The 21,021-nt window shown below is 36.4% G+C and overlaps 1 protein-coding gene across 2 annotated transcripts in view; it reads left to right on the forward strand.

Annotated features, from left to right (window-relative positions):
* Positions 1-21,021, forward strand: part of LOC128859652 (titin) — a 144,547-nt gene that overhangs the window by 25,567 nt on the left and 97,959 nt on the right. For both annotated transcript variants that reach the window (XM_054096639.1, XM_054096640.1), the window contains exons 11-15: positions 1,481-1,652; positions 1,713-1,899; positions 5,705-6,050; positions 6,141-7,455; positions 12,600-12,729. In XM_054096639.1, the coding sequence (XP_053952614.1) occupies positions 1,481-1,652; positions 1,713-1,899; positions 5,705-6,050; positions 6,141-7,455; positions 12,600-12,729 (2,150 nt within the window). The remainder of the gene's footprint in view (positions 1-1,480; positions 1,653-1,712; positions 1,900-5,704; positions 6,051-6,140; positions 7,456-12,599; positions 12,730-21,021) is intronic.

Raw genomic sequence — 21,021 nt, forward strand, 5'->3', positions numbered from 1 at the left:
AATTTTTAGGTCAATATATTTAAAAGTTTACTCACAAACAATTCTGGGAAATTCGCTTTTTTCGGCCTTCTCACTGTATATGACCCCTTAATATGAGAGGGCTTAATACTTTTGTATTGTGAGTGGATTTTTATTGAGCGGTGAGGCTACAAAACTTCTTAATTTGAACTTAATAACTCAGGTGGGCTCGATGCTGTTAAGTTTATTACTACCTGATAAGCTAAGTTGAATTAGTAGAGCTCCTCCAAATTGCCACCAAAGTATGGTTATAAGTCATGCGGACTACTAAGCAGAGCGCCCACAGAAGAAGCAAGGCTTATGAAAAATAACCTCCATTTATCACGAGTAGGTTGAACTTTGCCGCTAGAAAGCACATGTGAATCCCTGAATACATTTAATTGTGCAGTCTATAATATTATATTATACATAGAGTATAAGTATCAAATTCATTGCGAACAGGTACCTTTAACAAGCGAAAACTATTTAGAAGTAGGAAAAATATTGCCAAAACTCAAGTATCAAGAAAAAGAAAAGAAGGTTTAATCAAAAAACATTTTTCAATTTCGAATATGGTTGGCAAACCACAGGCTTAGCCCAACTAAGAAAACCAGAAATGAACAAGTGAATCAAATGAAAGTTTCAATTTCATTACGTCGAGTTTAATGGTGATGCTACAACCAATCGAAAAATACACTTAAAATTAACCATATTTATAATTTTTTTTTTTAAATGCACACGAACGGGCATACTTTTATTATGTAAATTTCAGTTTTGATTGCTGAATATTATAACCGTTTCTAATAACAGGTATTCTAGCGCACTGGCTCTCCATAGTGCACACAGGGTGTGGTGAAAATGCTTCTTCATATATCAGCGACTAGTTTGAAGCAAAACACTGATGTTGCATATTTTAAGGAGCACTTTTTATTAGACTGCGTTTATGCACGTAGTCTTTTGTATCTTCAACATTGCGAATTCTCATTTAGTGGTGCCCGTCGTGTTCACACACTTTGAAATTAGTCTAAAGCCAACAACAATGTTGAGAAGAAAGAGAACTCAAACGTGTTGACAGAGCAAGAGTATCACAAGTAACGAGATGAAGCAAGAAGTTTTTACCTGCATGAACGCCGTCTTACTAATTTTCATTAAGTGCTTCCAAGCAAATGTAATTTTTGGCAGCTCTTTTCCAGTAGTACCAACATATGTTTCTTTTTACCAATTGCTCCTTCTATTCGCCACTTGCTAAAACTTGGCGAATCGAAGAGGTCTAAAACCTATTTCGATTCACATTCGCAGTTTCGTACAAGCTCCATATTGTATCCAGAAATGGCGCTAATTACTTGCAAATTGTGCTCTAAATACGAAATGTATGCTTGGAGGTTCTCGACCTGATATTTTATTATTATTTTTTTTTTAACAAATTTGACTTTACCGTATTTAGGCGATTCAAATAAAAAAACAATCTACCTTTGTTTTACAGTGTGCCAGACGAGGTGGATCCGGATGCGAAACCTAGAGCTAAACCAACTTTCGTCAGCAAATTGGAGCCGCAAACAGTTGAGGAAGGCGAACCGGCACGCTTCTGTGTACGCGTAACCGGTCATCCACGACCGAGAGTTATGTGGCTCATCAATGGTCACACCGTTGTACATGTAAGCCAGACACATGCAACAGATTTTATAGTGTTCCATACTAACTAATTTGTCTTGCAGGGCTCACGTTATAAACTAACGAACGATGGAATGTTCCATTTGGATATTCCAAAAACACGACAATACGATACAGGCAAAGTCGAAGTAATCGCACGCAATTCGGTCGGTGAAGCGATTGCGACCACCGCACTGAACGTGGTAGAGCGTTCAGATGATTATCGCGGCGTATTGAAGAATTCACCACGTCGTAAGTACACGCTGGATACATTCTACACATATATTTACATTCCACTACAGAAATTAACACTTTTCCTAATAGCTTTTCTAATACGAAATTAGTTGAAAACATAAATATATTTTTAGGACCAGTTTTTCAGTGCAACATAGTTTAACTGTGGTGAATTTTTAAACTGAGTTTACACCTGCGAAATCGGGCGTTTAAACTTAGATTAACGAAAAAGTAGAGCTAACCTTGCACTGAGAAACGCCACTTATGCACTCAAATTCAAATAACAAAAATACTTTAATTATAAATATGTATACGCAATATATTTTTAAAACTCACAAGCGAATGTAGTTTATAGGTGTTTTTGTACAAAACTCTAATTTACTACTTTTTTAATAACCAAAATACATACATCAGGCATTGTATATATACATATGTACATAAATACATAAGTACGTTTCTTCAGCATATCCACCACACCCACCACCATAGTTACCAATTGTTATTTTGAAAAATACATACATACATATCTGCCAAAATACACACTGAAATGATAGGGCAAAAATAACCAGGAGAAAAATCAGATTATACCACGCCCAGGCTTTAAGTGAATTTCAATATGAAGGAATAAAGTCAAACAGAAACTTCTAGGCAGTCTCATTACATACAGACAAGTGCTGACTTTCAAAGATCCACATATACATATATCACAGAGTAATCAGTCTCACCACAGCCTATGAACTGTATAATTAGAAACAATATACAAAGATTCAAAAGTAATACAGAAACATTTCTGAGCCCTTACTCTACAAGAGTACTGTCAGTATCAAAATATTTATCCACCATTGAAAAAAACACAAAACACAGCAAAGGCTCAGTAATCACAGATACCAATATAACAAAATACAAAAGTTTATACGAACTTCCAACTGAGTAGCATTTAGCTTTACTCACACACTCAAATCCTTGATCATGCGCCCACTTCCTTAAAACAATCCTATATTCCTTCCTGATCGTCACATTCTGAAACTCCGCACCCAATCCAAAAAAACATAAACAAAAAAAAACACCCACCATCCAAGCTGCTATCCACATAAGAAGTGCTATCCTGCCTGCTGCCGTTTCTGTGGATGAACGCAAAGGCTGTTGCTGACGAATTGTGGAGTTTTGAGGCAACGCTAAGGTTACAATACTTATGTGTCATTTATTGCAGTATTTTGTAAATGTTTGTGTTATGATTATTTTGTCTAGAGTATAATCTGTGAGTATTTTCAGTTGTATGCAGATATCGTAGAAATTGGTTTATAATTTACAATGTTGAAGAAACTATTATATTATATTTTGGCTCTAAAATATTTTTGAGGAATGTTGCAAGAGTTCTATCTCACGCTCTTTGCATCTCTGTATCTGTCTCTCTCTCGCTCGCACCCTCTCGCTCTCACTCACTCTATCTCTACATATATTTTTCTCTTTTTCTCTCTGTCAGTGAATCTATTTATCCCTTTTCATATCTTCTTTAATGTGTACGTGTATTTTCATATTTCATATATCACTAAAAATCGAGAAATTTTCTATTTATTAAGAGACTTAACTTCAAATTTAATTAAAAAATTTCGCTAGCGGTAGTCCACTAAAGCATGCTTCAATCCATTCATGTATAAAAGGTTCAAAATTCTTTGCATCTTTCAATTATCATTGACATGATCGTTTTATATATATATTTTTGTGTAATGTTCATACTTTTAAGAACTAATATTGTACTTTATACTCATATACATCAATACTTATTTGATAAGTGATCACATCACAAAATGTGGTGAATAACTCTATTGTGGTGAATAACTCTATTGTGGTGAATAACTGTATACAATATAATGAGCTTGCGTCATACGAGTTTTTGAAATTTTTAGTCCACCTCTATCATAATGCCCTTCTTGTCTCGAGCCGGTGCAATGTTGATCACCATAAAAGTAGGTGAAAAAACACGCCATCCATCAAAATGCTAATTAAATAGATAACAGCATTACTGGCATCCCTGCAGCGCTCTCACCATGAAAAACGAGCGACCAACAGGTTCTTAATACTCGATTCAACTGTCGGGGCTTGCTAAACAACTGAAAGGTTTTTATTCTCCTGCTCAGAGTCATACCTACACTTCCTACTTTCTTAGCATAATTTTTGGACCTTTGCACGTTGTCAACGACGAATATCGCAGGCGATGGAACGCTGTATGAGCACGAGAAAAAAAACGACTGGCGCGCTTTATTAAACTCGGCCAAAATCGGGTAAGCGGTTATCGCGCCAATTGAGAAGAAGAAGAATTATAAACTTCCTTAGCTCATTCGAAGTTGGTGAAGTGGCGAAAGGAACAAGCTCTTCATGCTCTTCCAATTCTGCGAGCAGAATAATTACTAATCATATAATTCATAAACCATGAAGCAATCGAAATTATTGCTACAAAAAATTTTGCCATCACCATAGGCATACTTCTCACTTCTGTGAACAAGTAGTATAGACTTAGGCTGCAACTAGAAATAGAGTAAGATAAGGCGCATTGTCTGCCAAGAGGTTTCTAGTCAAGTACGGCATGAAATTATAAGGCCATCCAATGGCTTCTATCTATTTTTAAGTGCAAATCTACTTTATAAGATGAGCAAATTTTGAGTACGTTGAAGCTGTGAAAGAAAAGGCGCCTCGTACTCTTAAGAGTTGGTAGAAGCAAACTTTCAGCATTACTGAGAACAATGAAAAATCCGTATGAAGCATTACAGGGATAGAAAAAGAGGGTTTATAATAAAAGTCATAATAAGTAAGATAAAAAGTTAAATGTCTTAAAACAGCAGCCTTATTTGATAAGTGTGTGTAGCGTATACATGCAACCTTTACAAGTTTACGAACGAGTCTCTCCACCAACGACTGGTGTATTTCTTCAATTTTCATCAATTATAAAAATACTCTCGGAAGAATGTTGGGACGGCTGAAGACTAAGCGCAAGCTCATACTGCTTCGGCCGCCCTCAGCATCAAAAGTAATTTAATAAAATAAATAAACAATTGGTGCTTACACCCTTTTTGGGTGTTTCTCCGAGCTCTCCTCCTTTTTGTGGTGTGAAATATCGATAAAGCAATCGATGTTTCTCGATTATTTACGATCAAACACCTTTGAGTTGAACATTGATCTGAAAGAAACCATGCAAAGGTTATTGAATATTGAACGGCACATTTCTCTGCATAATTTTTTTGTGTCATTCGGAATTGTACTGAGTTACAGGCGTTCAAATTAAAAAAATACGAAATTTCAAGCTTTTTCGTTTCATTCAATGTTGCATTGTAATTTGTTCTTCTTAATTGATAAACGCTATAGACACAAAAAAAAAATATTAAAGCAATGAAAAACAATTTCGTTATGAAACTGAGGGGCCTCAGAGTGCGCAAAGTATAAAAGTTATGACAAAGTAAATAAAACCGGCCAACTTAAAGGATATATTCTTTAGATTTCCTTTGGAATGAAGCTTCTCTAAAACCCATAGTTTATGCTTAACACTACCCGCAAATTTGTTTAGCTTTGCATTTAAACCTAGAATGCTTTCGTAACGTAAGTTCACATTTTACTGCTAAACTAAATGCATTCTTTATCAGGTAAGATCACTAATCATAAATTATTGTACTTTAGTTATGTGTAAGTATTTGTAAATATTCTCATTTCGCTTAAAATTGTACTATCTACTACTTATTGCGAATTTTTAATTTGGTTATTTTACTGTAAAATACACGCACACACCCTATATACGTTTTATTCACCGTTTCACTCCTTCTCCTGCCTACAGCTTGGTATGATTATGAACTAACTGCTTACCAAAAAGAACGCCAAGAAACCGAATTGGAGAAAATATTCGATGAGCGCAAGCAGTATTTGGCTGAACAGGGTAAGCCATTGAAGGGTGTCGAACACTTGAAACCGAAGCAAATCAAGCCCGAGGCTCCCGAATGGCAACAAACGGTTAATGCCAAAAAGAGTGAGGATTACTACAGCAAACTTCAAGAACTAGAAACGGAGCAATTGCTGAAGGAGACCAATTTGCGCCAAGAATCACATCAATATGCGATACCCGGCGAAAAGATCGTGCAAAGCTCTGCTGCCAAGGGCATGGCCAAATCATATGAGGAAAATTTGTAAGTCTTAGTACCTAACTCTACTTTTAAGTCATCGTCCTTTTGATAAATAATTTTACTGAGTTTTCGCTTCTTCATTCTAACTTTCAGGGAAGAGCAGTCGTCCGCAACCACTGTCGGTAAGAAGGTTGTAAAGAGACCACCAATTGAACCCGCTGAATCATCCGTGCATGGCCGCGAAGTGATAATGAACAAACAACAGCAAACTCAAAAGGAAGTAGTAGGTGATTTGGAGATTACACGTAAAATTACTGCTACCGAAACTACTGAAATGGAACATAAAGGCACCGTGCAGGAGCGCGTTGTCAAGGGTCCAGTACAACCCTCAAAAGCACCTGTGTTCACGAAGAAAATCCAGCCATGTCGCGTGTTCGAAAACGAACAAGCCAAATTTGAAGTGGAATTCGATGGCGAACCAATGCCAACTGTAAAATGGTACCGTGAAAACTTCCCCATCAAGAGTTCACCAGATTTGCAAATCCACACCTTTAGCGGCAAGTCCATACTAATCATACGCCAGGTTTTCGTCGAGGATTCGGCCGTATTCTCATGTATCGCTGAGAATCGTGGAGGTACTGCGAAATGCAGCGCTAATTTGGTAGTTGAGGAACGTCGACGTGCCGGCAAGGGTGGTCTTACGCCGCCCAGCTTTGTCAATGTTATTCAAAGCACAACAGTATCCACTGGTCAATTGGCACGTTTCGACGCCAAGGTAACCGGTTCACGTCCAATGGATGTTTATTGGCTGAAGAATGGCCAGAAGGTACAGCCAAGCATCAAATTCAAAATGCTTGAAGAGGACAATCTTTACACGCTTCTCATTATCGAACCGTTTGCCGAAGATTCGGGCCGTTATGAGTGTGTAGCCGTTAATGTAGCCGGTGAAGCACGTTGTGATGCGGATTGCGTCGTACAATCACCCACCAAACCCGAGAAACCCACCACACCTGGCAGCGAAAAGCCGCCACATATTGTAGAGAAACTGAAGAGCCAATCCGTGGAAGAAGGTAGCAAAGTGATCTTCCGTTGCCGCATTGAAGGCAAACCCACACCAACGGCACGCTGGCTACGCGGTGAAAACATTGTGAAACCATCGCGTTACTTCCAAATGACACGTCAAGGTGAATACTATCAACTGGTGATTTCTGAAGCCTTCCCCGAAGACGAGGGCACATACAAGTGCGTCGCTGAGAATAAGCTGGGTAGCATTCAGACCAGCGCTCAATTGAAGGTGCGTCCAATTGAGAATCTCGATGCGCCACCAACCATCACTGCACTGAAGGATGTCTCCGTGACGGAGGGTATGCCAGCTCAATTCAAAACCACCGTTACCGGCAAAGTGAAAGCCACCAGTGTACAATGGTTCCGTGAGGGTGCTCTTATACCGGAAACCCCTGATTTCCAAGTGAGTTCATATTAAATTTATGCTTTTGTTTTTAATATTGGCTAAGTTGCAATTTTCCTTGCTGCTTTATTACCCGGGTATTTTTTTCATAAAACGGTTCTTTGTAATACCCTAGCGGAGTCGAAATAGATATGCTAGTATGGTGGTTCAGAAAAAAAATGGAACAAACAACTTACGCACTGTCCGTTCGTCAAATATTTCAACAAATCTCGATTAGATAAATTGTGCCTGATTACGCATGAAGTGGGTGAAATATCCATTAATAGGCTGCCAGATAAAGCTTTGAAGGGTGTTTAGACCAATGTTTTTTTCTCTATAATGGTGTTTGGACCGATGGCAGCAGATAAAAAGCCTCGAAGACGTATTTTTGATTTCCCAAAAACTCCTACTTCATTCAGCGCTCAATTTACTGAACACAAAATAAACTGCTGGGCGGAATTAGACTTTAAAAATTCATTTAAATTACTGCCAGATTTATTGGAAAGTACCGAATGCTTTCAATAACGCGACGTCTTTGTATGCTGCCGGGTAGATGGGCCAGAGGGTGTGATTCGATATTAATTTAAAGTTATTGGCTGATCTTCAATGATTCAGCTAATATTCAGCAGACATATTCTTTCTCCCCTAAAGCACCCATTGCTTTTGCATGGCTTCGAAACAGTATGGAAAACACACTTTACATCCGAGCCGCCATTTACATCTGAGAGTTAATTTCTATTACTCAGAGAGCCGAAAACAGCCTCTTTACCATCTTCAAGCATCTTAATTTTTAATACAGCATCTCCCATTAAGACTGGCTATTTTAAATTAAAAGAATTCTAAGGCTTATTGTAACAGGGAGTGTCGACTTGGGGGTTGTGGATGGATTGGTTACAGTGGCTTTTTATAATATTTCTCTCGAAAGTGTTTATTTATTCATCAATATCTTTATTCATATTAGTTTGGGGGAAAAATAAATCCAGTAAGTTTATTTTTTAATTTGCGCAAATGATTTAAAACTGGTTAATGGTCGATCTTTATCTCTTGTCCGATGCTACGACTACTCACATGCCGGTCAATTTAGATTATTTCTTGTGTGTAAAGTGTACCCCATTTTCTTTTTGTTGACTTCCATTATTAGCACCCTGTAACTCACAACTGAAGGAAATAAACAAAAAACAGAAAAAATTTTTTTAATCTAAAATGTCACTTTGACAACGAGCATAAACTTTAATCCTTTGGGGACGAGTGTCGGCATATAGCCGTCCAAATTAGTTCTTAGCTCCAAGGCTCTCGCAAGCTCTGTCATTCTGAGCGATAAGGTACGAGTAGGTATAGTAAAACAGTCACGTTTTCATTCAAAGACATTAGGAACCATTTGCGATGAAGTTTTATCTTCCTTATAATGCAAACTTATGTTGTGGGACGACGGTAGAGTCAGAACGAATTTCACTGCCAGAGGAACCAGCAGGGTTTTTATATATTTTATCCCACACACGATGGCTAAGCGATCTAGAGATGATAGGTTAGATATTACTTTGATTATTAGATAATTCTGATAAGACGGAAGATGACGGCATTACTTCGTCAAGTAGAAAAAATTTTCGAAAAAAAATCCTTCAATCAGGCACGAGTTTTTTATGTTTTTCAAAAGCGGTATAAATTTTACTGAAACCTACCAAGCGGCTTTTAAATTACAATGATCACCAGTTCAAAAAACATAGTTTTGAGAAAAACGCATTTAAAGTTTTGGGCCGAACGCCCTTTGTTAATTGTTGAATAACTCAAAGATACTATACTTAACGAAAACGCAAATTTTGAATTCTGACTACCCCTAACCCCTTAATAAAGCATAAAGAGGTTTCGGAATCGGATTGTAACTGCCCGCAGTGGATATCAAAACTGCGCTCTACCGAATGTGCTCACGCTCAAACCTATTCGATCACAGCGGTCTAAGGACAAAGCGAAGATCTCGTGCGACAATACTCAGCTACATTTTGTTCAGGTCAAAATCTATAATTGTGTACTCGTATAGTACCATTGGTGGTTGGTTAAAGTGATGGTTCATCCAAAATCCAACTAACGCTTCCGCACCATTTTGTTGCCACATCTTCGCTACAAATTTGTTTAAGAGTTATTTTACAGCTGCTGACTATATCCAGCCTGTGCGGTTTAAAGTCCTTATTAGGTTATTGACGGCTAAGCCAGACAGTTATCCGAGACTCTTGAACAGTGATTTGCCCAGAGTTGACATTCTGTTCCTCCATAAGGCAGGACATTCACAGAGGAAATGGAAAATCGTTTCTCTGCTTGTTTACAACTATGCTTGTCCCCCGACATACCAAAAGCCAGTTATGATGTTCATGTTAATAAATGTTGACGATTGTTTGAGGTTGTAGGTGGGCCATAACGTTCTGCTAATTCTGCATGTCGTCTGGTCTCTCCATATACAATCCGCGATTCGGAGGTATTTTGAGGAAATTGTATTCCTCATTGCACCCAGTGGTGTGAATACCGATTCTTCAAGAACGTTCTCCTCGTTCCCCTCTTGCCAGTTCATCTGCTCCTTCGTTACCCTCAATACGGGATGTCCAGATTAAGATATATTTGCACCGCATCTACCTTCTCCGCGTGAAATAACTATCGCGCTAGCCCCTATTGATGAATTGTTTCCCATAAATTTGTTCTTTATTTTATATTCTTTTTATGAAAATATAGTTCATTTGCGGCCGCCGTAGCCGAATGGGTTGGTGCGTGACTACCATTCGGAATTCACAGAGAGAACGTCGCCCCTCGGCAGGCAATGGCAAACCTCCGAGTGTATTTCTGCCATAAAAAAGCTCCTCATAAAAAATATTTGCCGTTCGGAGTCGGCTTGAAACTGTAGGACCCTCTATTTGTGGGACAAAATCAAGACGAATACCACAAATAGGAGGAGGAGCTCGGCCAAACACCCAAAAAGGGTGTAAGCGCCAATTACTACTACTATTCTACTACTACTACAAAATCCACCTTCAAACTTTGTGCAAATCAAACAAAAAATCCACATGTTTATAAAAATTTCGAAATTTTTAATTTCATTTTTTAAAAAAAGAAAAATGTATGCAGTTTTATAGCCAATTGAATTTTTGTATAATAGTGAAAGTTTCAAGTAGCTCGAAAATCGCATTGACTTTTGGCAAGGTTTGTTTTTTGCTTGCTTTATTAGCGAAATCCTTCTGGCGGCCAAATGTTCAAGCAATATTAAATTAAGACGTGTACAAATGAAACTAATGCCCAGTCTCGGGACATGACATAGGGTGACCTTGCAATATCAGTTCACCCAAAGCATCGATATTTCTGACATAACAACCGATTTTGGACGATTTTTCACGTAATTCGTTCGGCGTTCGAAGTGCTGCCAAGGATAAAGGATTACACGGTTTGGCCATCCGCCAAAAAAAATTGTGAGAGTAAATCCGGTTGCCGCGTCATCGCAGATTCGACGGCAAAACTATATCCGCTTATTTCACAAGTATTCGTGCGCTTATCCAATCAGTCTTATATCTCCAACAAAATCTCAGTTGTACGCTAAATAAACCACTATCAAACCAACTCCTGTTAGCAAATCAGCTGATTTCTTCAGCCGGTTAAGGGGCAGATATTAGCCACACTTTCTGAATTATCACCACCATAAGTGCTACTAAAATTGAATTTGGAGTACTAGCGGAAGTACTTCATCAAAAAATTAGCTCACTGTTTAAAATGTTCACAATTTATTCCATTTTTACCTAAGATGAATATTTCAAGTGCCAAGCAACACCAATAGCACTCGTTTCAAATTACCTTCTGTGTACGATTATCATTAAAAATTTCAAACTTTAGATTGATAATATCAGATTTGACATAAACACACCAATGTTGCCACCATATTTCAAAATTTAACTAACAACCTACATACAAACAAGTACGCTCGTACATATGAACTTTTAGGCAAATGATAGAAAAACTTTTACTTTATAACAAAATCAATACTTTTAAATGCAATATGACATTTTCGCCGAGCCGTAACTACAGTTTTCGCTGAAATTCTCTAATTCCCATGGGATTGTTATCTTATATAGCTCTCGGTAACTCTCGTTGTCGGCTTAACAGGAAATGTTATCTTAACAGTGATAGCCACATTATGATCACCTTAGCATTAGCATTTTTTACAAGAGCCTTTTAGGCGCAGACAGAGCATTAACTATGCAAACGTAAAAGAAGTGAATAATTTTGATTTGTTTAAAGAAAATTGCCCATTCCATTATTTTTTAGATAGAATATATATTTTCTACAATATTATAAACGAAGTAATTTGAAAATAATAAATAATTTGGCAAACCAAAACATAAGACATTTGAACTCGCTCAGCGCAACCATGGCATACAGAGACAGGCAGATTTGGTAGACATCAGTTGTCCGCAAACCTTAAATGTAAACAGAGATTAGCTGTTTGCGATGTCTGTACAGTCCATGCGCAGTTAAATTCTTGTTGGAATTAAGCTTTAACATTTCTAAAGTGCATTTGCGATCTCAAAGGATTTCTGTTTAAGGATCATACATATGTATGTGTGTGAATTTAAAGACATATTTGAGGTGTTATTTAAATTGTATTCTATTCACTTCTTATTCGTCAAAGTATAAAGTCTGTGTGAGTGTCTATTCTCAAATTATATTTATGAGTTACATAACTCAAATTTTTTGTTAACAAAATATGGCTGATTAAGGCGACCGTCATAGCCGAATGGGTTGGTGCGTGACTACCATTCGGAATTCAGAGAGAACGTCGGCTCAAATCTGGGTGAAGCACCAAAATTAAGAAAATGTGTTTTCTAATAGCGGGCACCCTCGGCAGGTATATCTGCCGTTCGGAATCGGCTTAGAACTGTAGGTTCCCCCATTTGTGGGAAAACATCAAGACGCACGCCGCAAATAGGAGGAGGAGCTGGGCCAAACACCCAGAAAGGGTGTACGCGCCAATTATATACATATAAGTATATAAGAGCGTCTGCTTCAGAAAATTTCTTCAATTTTTGTTTGAAAACGAATTTTTCGTGGCAGCACTAATGTTGCAGCCTATTTTTAATTTGTTATCACTATTCCTTTTCCGTGATGCTAAAGATTCATTTTTATATATTTTTCAGATGATCTTTGATGGGAATAGTGCCGTACTACTTATTGGAACAACTTATGAGGAGGATTCGGGCATTTTCACCGTTCGTGTTACCTCATCAACTGGACAGGTCGAGTCGTCAGCTAAGTTGACTGTTAAAAGTAAGGATTGAATTAATAAGAAATAAGAAAATGAAATAATAGTGAACAAAAAATGCAAAACGTTGACGGACGTAGTCTAACAAAACCGAAAGAAACTCCTAGCTCTAGCCTAACTATCAAATATGAAATACTCAATTTAAAAAATAAGAACGTTGACGATGAAAAGAAAACGATCCAAAAATTAAAGCAAGTGTTCACAATAAGTGGTACGAGAACAAATCAGCAAAAGAAACAAAAAAAGCGGATAAAATTACTAATTATCTTACAACTAGTCGTAAAAGTTTGAAACAATATTAATGAAATTTTACTGAAACAACAAATTTTAATTTTTATTATTACTGAAAAAGAAAAATTCTCCAAAAAACAAAAAAAAAAACAAAACAGAAACGAGCATAAAAATTATAAATAAACAAAATATTTTTACTACTAATTAACATAATAAAAAGTGAGCAATTGATAAAAACGAAAATAAAGATACTAAATTAAAGATTTTATAAAGTAAGAGTAGTTGGCATTTCTTGTACAGCTAAAATTGTGTATGGCTATGAAAAGAAAATTGTGGAATCCAATGAGTTCCACAAACGCGCAGCGTGCGAGTCTCCATACTCCATAATAGATTACGCGGCACATTAGTGTAAATGCGCACAGGCAAAGGTGGAACGCGAATGAACGTGCACACACATACCCATGTAAACACTTACACAACCATGTTTGTAGGTGAGTGTAGGGGATGGGCGTATGAGTAACATCAAACCAATTAGGCAAAAAAAGCTCAAGAAACACACGAGAACAAGAACAAGAAAAGAAAGAACACTCAAAGTAAAATTCTAATTCTGGCACACACAAAAATTTTCAAAAAATTAAAAACCAAAAATGTGGAGAAATTGTGAACCGCTTTTAATAAAGTTGGCCAGCTAGATACATAGACATGTACGAGTATGTACCATGCCATACTTTGTTGGGGACGTGCGCAAAACGCACATTCAGTCTAAAAACATACGATTGACTATACAAATTTTCTATCTTCTACAACTTTGAAAACCACACAAACCTACTTTCAGCGGTTGTGCTTATATATTTACACACATACATATGTATATAAATATATTTCTTTATTGTTATTAGCATGAATTATTAGCAGATAAATGTACAATGTATACATCTATACATTAATACATTTTGTTCAATATTCACATGCACACATACAGCATAGTTGTGAGCATTGCTATGGGTCGAAAGCCAACGCTTAGCGACTAGCGCACAGACAATAGACGAAAATGTCTTATGCACTGCGCCAAATTGCATTTCCACGCCATGCATGTCACTTATCCATATAGAGACATATATGAATGTGTGTGGGCATAAATGTAACTTATTAGTAGCTAACTAGTGACCCGCCACCACCTGCTCGCTTAGGGGATCAAAAGGTTCGTGCGCAAAATTTAGGTCGTTGAGCGCGTGTGTATGTATGTATGCATATACTCACACTCGTACATTTACATATATGCAGTTATGTATGTAGATACGTAGCATCATGCATAAAAATATGCGTTCATATTGTGGAAGAAACATAAATTTCAACGAAATTAAATGAATGCCTGGCTATTCTTAGCCCCATACTGTCGCAGTGGACTCGTGTACGACGAATTTTGTGTACGTGCAGTGCACAAATATTGCTCAAGTTTCTAGCTTTCCATGAGATACATGTAATATATACGAATAATACAATATATTATTTGAGTTTTCGTATTTTTATTTTCTATATTTTTTTTTTAAATGGTTATTCATAGCAAAATTCGAAAATGGTTTAGCGCTTATGGAGATTAGCCATTGGCTATTTTGAAATCACATTGATTAGCGTCCTGTATTTTTAGCATTTGCGTTGCCCGCGTCCCGTCCAACACCACCCATGCCTGGAATGCTCTCCGCTCTAGAAGCACTGGCAAATAAGAAATGAAAATAAAAATAAAAATAAAAATACAGCACCTTTCGCATTATTAGTGGAAAGTAAAAAATAGAAACCATTATTTATTGTTTTGCTGCCGGCTGACAGTACTTTATTTGTTTTTCATCAATTTTTATTTGTTTTCGAATATATTAAAAATAGGCTATGTATGAGGCAGAGAAAAAATATATGCATATATGAAAAAAAGAATATAGTAGAAGTAGATGAAAGATAAAAAATAAACGCCTGACCAGCTGACACTATTCCAAGCACCTCGTAACTACTTTTCAAGCTTCGAAGCAACATCGCTGTAAGGCACAACTACCCGGGAATGTGGTTTGCGAAGTAGGCAGGTTACCAAATGACACCGCGCGCGATTCTCTCCGTACTTCCTTGTTGCCAGCGCTTGCTGTGTTCTGCCTTTTGGCGCGCCGCTTTATATGTTTCACAATAAATACAGTTGTACAGCCATTTTCATTTTGGCACTCACCTTAATGAATCATTATTTGTATGATTAGCCACATAGGACAAATCATTAGTTGGCATTAGTCGCTTGTATCTAAACAACGAAATATGCTGATTAATTATTTGATGGTACATTTGTCAGCAGCACCAGCATCATCAACGACAGACAGGTTGATTCACAGCGGGTATAATTTATTTTTAAGCAGCTCACTAGCCAGCTCATCTTGGGATCGTGTGTTGTTTATGCGCTCTACTGCCTTGGCATAGCCGTTGTGGGTTGGCTGCGAGAAAAAGAAAAGTATGAATATTTTGTGGTAAATAAAAAATATGGGGAAAAAAAATATATGAAAATTGTATGTAATATTTCTTTTACAAAAAAAAAAAAAAATAAACAAAAACAAAAACAAAAATATAATATTGTTTCAAGCTTTTACTATTAATGTAATTAAATCGAAGAAAATAACTATATCTTATTTGAAATGTTGTACTATTTACAAAAAATAAGCTATTCCATTTTCGCGTCACCACCGGACCGCTACTCGTCTACTATATATTGTTTCTAATATATATCTAATATTATGTACTATGCCAAAATACCTTGCCGCTGAATCATATCAACTACTTTGTCGTTATGTACTACCCATATATTATATTTACTTCACTGACATTCTGTGGACTTTTGACAAAACTTAACTCGATTCAACACTCTCCATTTGCAATCCTCTCTTTTGCTGTGTTTTCAATGCTCTTTGCTGCAGCTTAAGAATGTACATACATACTTTAATGAAAGTTGAATTGAAATATTAAATGCTGCCATGAGGGATCAGAATTAAAAAATCTAAACGCAATCTTTTTTTTTTTTTGTCAAAAGTCCACTGATTTGCGAATTCTAAATGTCTTAAAAGTTGTACACTTTATATCGCTTTTTTTGGTAATGTATTTTTGTAGTAACGTTGCATGAGTTTTTATAATTACTTTTTTTATCTACCCGCTTCATACTAATACTAAGTTCTACTTCATTAATTCGTTTAATTTTGTGTTGATCTCTACTTCTCGTTGTTTTATTTACATTTCACATTGCGTTTTTTGCATATGTTTTTTTTATATTTTGTTTACAAAAAACGTTTGTGTGCTTTCTGCTCTTCCAACCTTAAGCAGAAGAATGAAACACTTCAAAGCACTAAATGTGGCCTTTTGCCGCTATTCGGAGATATTCAAAACAGAGCTTTGTTCACAGCTCAAAAGCTTATTGTTGCTTTAATTCGTTTTTTTATTTTAATTCATTTGAAGCGCTTGGCTTAAAAAAATAATCATAAAATACTCATGCGAACAGGCTAGCAGCGCGTACCTTTTAATGTCACTGCAATTTTATATATACTTGTATTGTGTTAATTTCTTTTAAAGCATATTTTTTATATTTTTAAAAAGCGATTTCAACTCGCCTCGATGTTAGTTTGTTTGTTAAGTGTTTTATTTAAATAAATTAATCACTCATTTATATTTATATTTATACTACATTGTGTGTACTCCTCCTTTGTAAGCCTATCTAATATTATTTGAATTATTGTTCATGTTTGCATACATACATCCATGTATTGATTATTTTTAATTTTGATTTAAATAAATATACACAATAAATCACACAATTCCACATTGCTGAAAATTAGCATATTTTTTCTCTCTTAAATTATCTAAATTATATCATTTTACAGCTTTTTCATAAATGCACTTATGATCCTTTAGTTTTCTATACGCTCGCATATCCTCTATGCTGTACGCTGCTGCCAAATCACTTTTTAGCTAGCAAAAAACTACCATGCACCGGTAGCACCTGCTACGTAGTGACATGTGTGTCACATAGCAAGAACAGGTAAGTTTGAAAAATACACCTTTCCTGTTTGACTTTTTTCGCGAACACGTCTAATCACGCCTCAACGTACAAATTGTTCCGGAGCAAGACACTACATTTTTACACCTTTCGCTTTCGAAGCGCCGTACACGACTGAAAGCTAAATTAAAATTTTTCTTACTCGATTTGTTTTCCCGTTGTGCTCATAGCAACAACATCGCACGCGCCGCCAGCCACAATCGGCAATCGGTAAACGGCAATCAACATCGGCAGCAATGTTGCCTTTTGACTGGCAGCGATAGTCGGCAACATCTCGGCACGCCGCGACACACCTCCTACTAGATAGGTTTACGTGTGCCAGGTGAAGACGGCATCTCCCTCTTACTACAAGATAGCGCACATACAAATGTATACTATACACAGTGATCAATGCACGTATGTGCAAGTATATGCACTTGCATGTTGGTGTGTGTGTATAATATACGCCATGAGCACTGAAGTATTCTTCGTCCTTCGGCAAATGTCAGCATCATCATTAAAATTTGGTAAAAATGAGAAGAAAGAAATGTAATATAGAAATATTTAAAATAAGTTAAAAGCAATGTTTTTTTTTTGTTTTTTTTTAATTATATCTACTTACGTACATATGTATGCATACCCATAAATATATTCACTTACCTATCGCACAAGCGCAACATGTCTCAACTTGCCATATATCATTCGTTCATCTTGAGCTGTCCATCTTCATTTGCAATCTTTTAATGCCTTTAGGAAGCAAAAGCTATTGTTTGCTTCTTTGTTATTCCTTTTTGTGGTTTTTTTCTGTTATTTGATTAACAAGTATGCACACATGGTACTCTGCCAAATTCAATTACTATTCTTCAATGAGAAGTCATCAGCGCGAAACGTATTTTCGATAAAAATAATATGTACAAATACATATGTACATACATACATACATAGTGCATACATATGGTACATACATATATGCGCTTAAGTTCCCTTTCAATTCGATTTCACCTACGATTGCTTATTTATCATACTCTAGTATGTATGTATGTATATTTGTGTCTATCTTTTATGGCAACGGATGATTGGTTTGCTCGATATAGGCAATGACGCACTTTTAAGGTTGATGGCCAAATTGGTTTTGGATGCATCACTTTAGTTTTCTTAACTTTTTTACCGAATGATTAATCAAATTTTTTTTTATTCTAAAATGTGCTTAGTAATATTTATACTCATGCATATGAGCACACCTACTATGCATATCTCGATAATGAACTAATTTCTATTTATCTAAAATTGGTCTTGATTGAGTAAGAAGTCGAAGTTCTTTTGAATTACACACATACATATGTATGTACATTCGAGTAAGAAAAATTCAACCAAAATATGGAAATTTGTACTGCTTTCTTCCGACAGTTGAGTCAATCTACAAATAAGTAGACCCCTGGACCATTAACAGGTTTACTTCGATTAATTTATTGTAATTAAATTTAATTACATGTACTGTCCTCTGCTATAAGCCAGAGTAATAGTAAACTGAGGCATATATCCCCAAATTGAGTATAGGCGAAGCAACTCCTCCCATTTGTGGTGTACTCGTTGATGTCGAGGAGTGGCCACCGTTGGAAAAATTAGTTCGCTATTTAGTGTCCGTAGTTGTTACCGAACTTAGCAAATACTATTGTAGCAACAGTAAGAAAACGTGTGATGTATAAAAAAGGAAAAAACTGGTAAATAACTAAATGCACACTTACAAAAAAAGTAATTTATTAAATTTATTAAGAGTCACATTTATTGTGCCTTGCTCACAATATCCCACTAACAAGCAATGCAAAGGTCTTACTGGTATTATTCGATTTTTACTAAATCGCTAAATAGAAGCGACCGAGGTAGTAGGGTGGGATTGAGGCAAATAATTTTCATGGCCCAACTCCTTTACATAGCCTTAATCCGCATTTAACACACAAAAACAACGCGTTGAGCGTTTTCTTACAGGCGTCATCGCCGGGTTACTATATATTAGGTTCTCCTCTATGCCTCTATAGAGCGCGCTCCCAACTCTTGTTCAAGAATCTTAAATTCAAGAGAATTTTGTGCACTCTTCATGTAGGGACTCCCTTCAAATGAGGAAGGCATTTAAAAAAATGTGTAAATTAGAAATCTCAGCAAAGCCCATTTGATTTACAAACAGACGGGTTCTCGAGTATACTTTGTAATTCTACAGTTGTAGTTTATTATACTCGTAACTAGGAAAATATAAGGTGAAGGTAGGTGACAGGTAGGAAAATATAAGGTGAAGTAAAGTGTTCTGATCCTTTTCCACAGTTCACGATGTACTCGTATATATAGTACATAAGTACATTGCGTTGGGCGACACTACGTTTCAAAAAAGTTCTTTAACAGTTTTGTGTTGAGTGAATCCAGTTGTGTGTTGCACTATGTCAAAGTAATGCCAAACAAATATAAAATTCGATTCATTCTTCAATATCACTACGATCAAGGAGTATAGTCAGGGCTGAAGGCAGAAAAAATGTATACTATTTAATATATATGTAGCCGTACTAGTATGTTAATCTTAATGTTGATGCGACTATAAACGGTTAGTAGCCGCCTGTCAACAGCTGAATTGCATTCTTCTGCCGTCTGAATCCTTATGCATTTTTTCATCAAACCAGCAGAATTTTACGCTCAACGCGTAAGAGATAGTTTTTTATTATTTTTATTTATTATTAGCAGTCAGAACACATGTTTCACATCCCCACGTTGCTATTGGCCTTATAAGGGTCCTATAGATCTGTAGCTAACAAGTCCATGACAAGAGTTTGTTTTTGAGCAGTTTGAGGTGTGCGTAATTGCTTCTATTTCTAGGTAGTAATAGCTTCTATTCTAATTGATCATCCTATTTAGAGGCATCAGATTTTAAATTGAAATAAAACAAAATTCACATTGATTGAGCAACCTTTATTATTTTTGTTAGAACCATTTACGACATTTATTTTTTAAATACATTGCCTTTCAAATGTTGACCGCAACTGCGAATTAATTCGACCAACCGTTATCACAATGATTCACTGGAGGTCTTCGGCCGGTATCTCGTGAATAACTTTAATAATGTTAGCTTGCAATGCTTCAATTCAAGCTGGTTTATCAAACAAAGGTCCAAAAGTGTGATAACGCACGATCTTGGTGGCCAATCCACTGGCCCGTGACGAGATATAGGCCCCTATTATGAGTTACATTCGATCTTCGATATTCGCTGGTTGTCGAAGATCGAAAATCGAATGTCAATTTGGTATTATGAGCGGTGCAACCCTATCGAAATTTTCGTTGTTTACCGAATTTAGAGTCGAATGCAATTTTGCTTTCGATTGTGCCGCGTACTGTGGGAAAACTTGTTTAATTTTGTTAATTTTATGCAGGTCGAAAGTCGTGAGTACCAAACAACAATTAGAAAGGCGAATCCACAATTCGCAAAAGGGATTTGCACCAAAGTTCAAGCAGCAAAATACATATACAGGAACTGAAATACATATTTTTTTCGAATGACGAATAATTGAATAAAGAAAATGTATAACAAAAATAAAGTTTTCTATTTAATACTTTTTAGATTTTTCTATAATATTCTCAAAATTTCATTTCTTATGTTTTCTGCTTCTCCGTTATTTGACTCCACTTCAATATCTTCAGCATCTCGTACACAGTGGGTTGAGCAAGTCCTAGCATACCTTCATTACCAATACTCAATTGGTACGATCCCTGAGCACAAAATCGGAGAACTGTGGCTAGCTTTAACATATTTGGAATGGATTTGTATCGGGTGCACTGCTGCAACTGGTTTTCTTTACTGGACAGTAGGTTCATAAACGCCTCTTTAGATAATCTAAAGTTCTATAAAAATCTGTAAGGAAATTTCTGTAATATTAAGTACGTCAATACATTTTGAAAATTCTAAACTTACTCAGTGGAAGCCATTTCTAGGGGGTTGGATGCGCCCCTCAACTGTTTTCTACTTCTAGCTAGTTCC

Source organism: Anastrepha ludens, chromosome 4 (genome assembly GCF_028408465.1).
Source record: "Anastrepha ludens isolate Willacy chromosome 4, idAnaLude1.1, whole genome shotgun sequence".
Classification (NCBI taxonomy): Eukaryota; Metazoa; Arthropoda; class Insecta; order Diptera; family Tephritidae; genus Anastrepha; species Anastrepha ludens.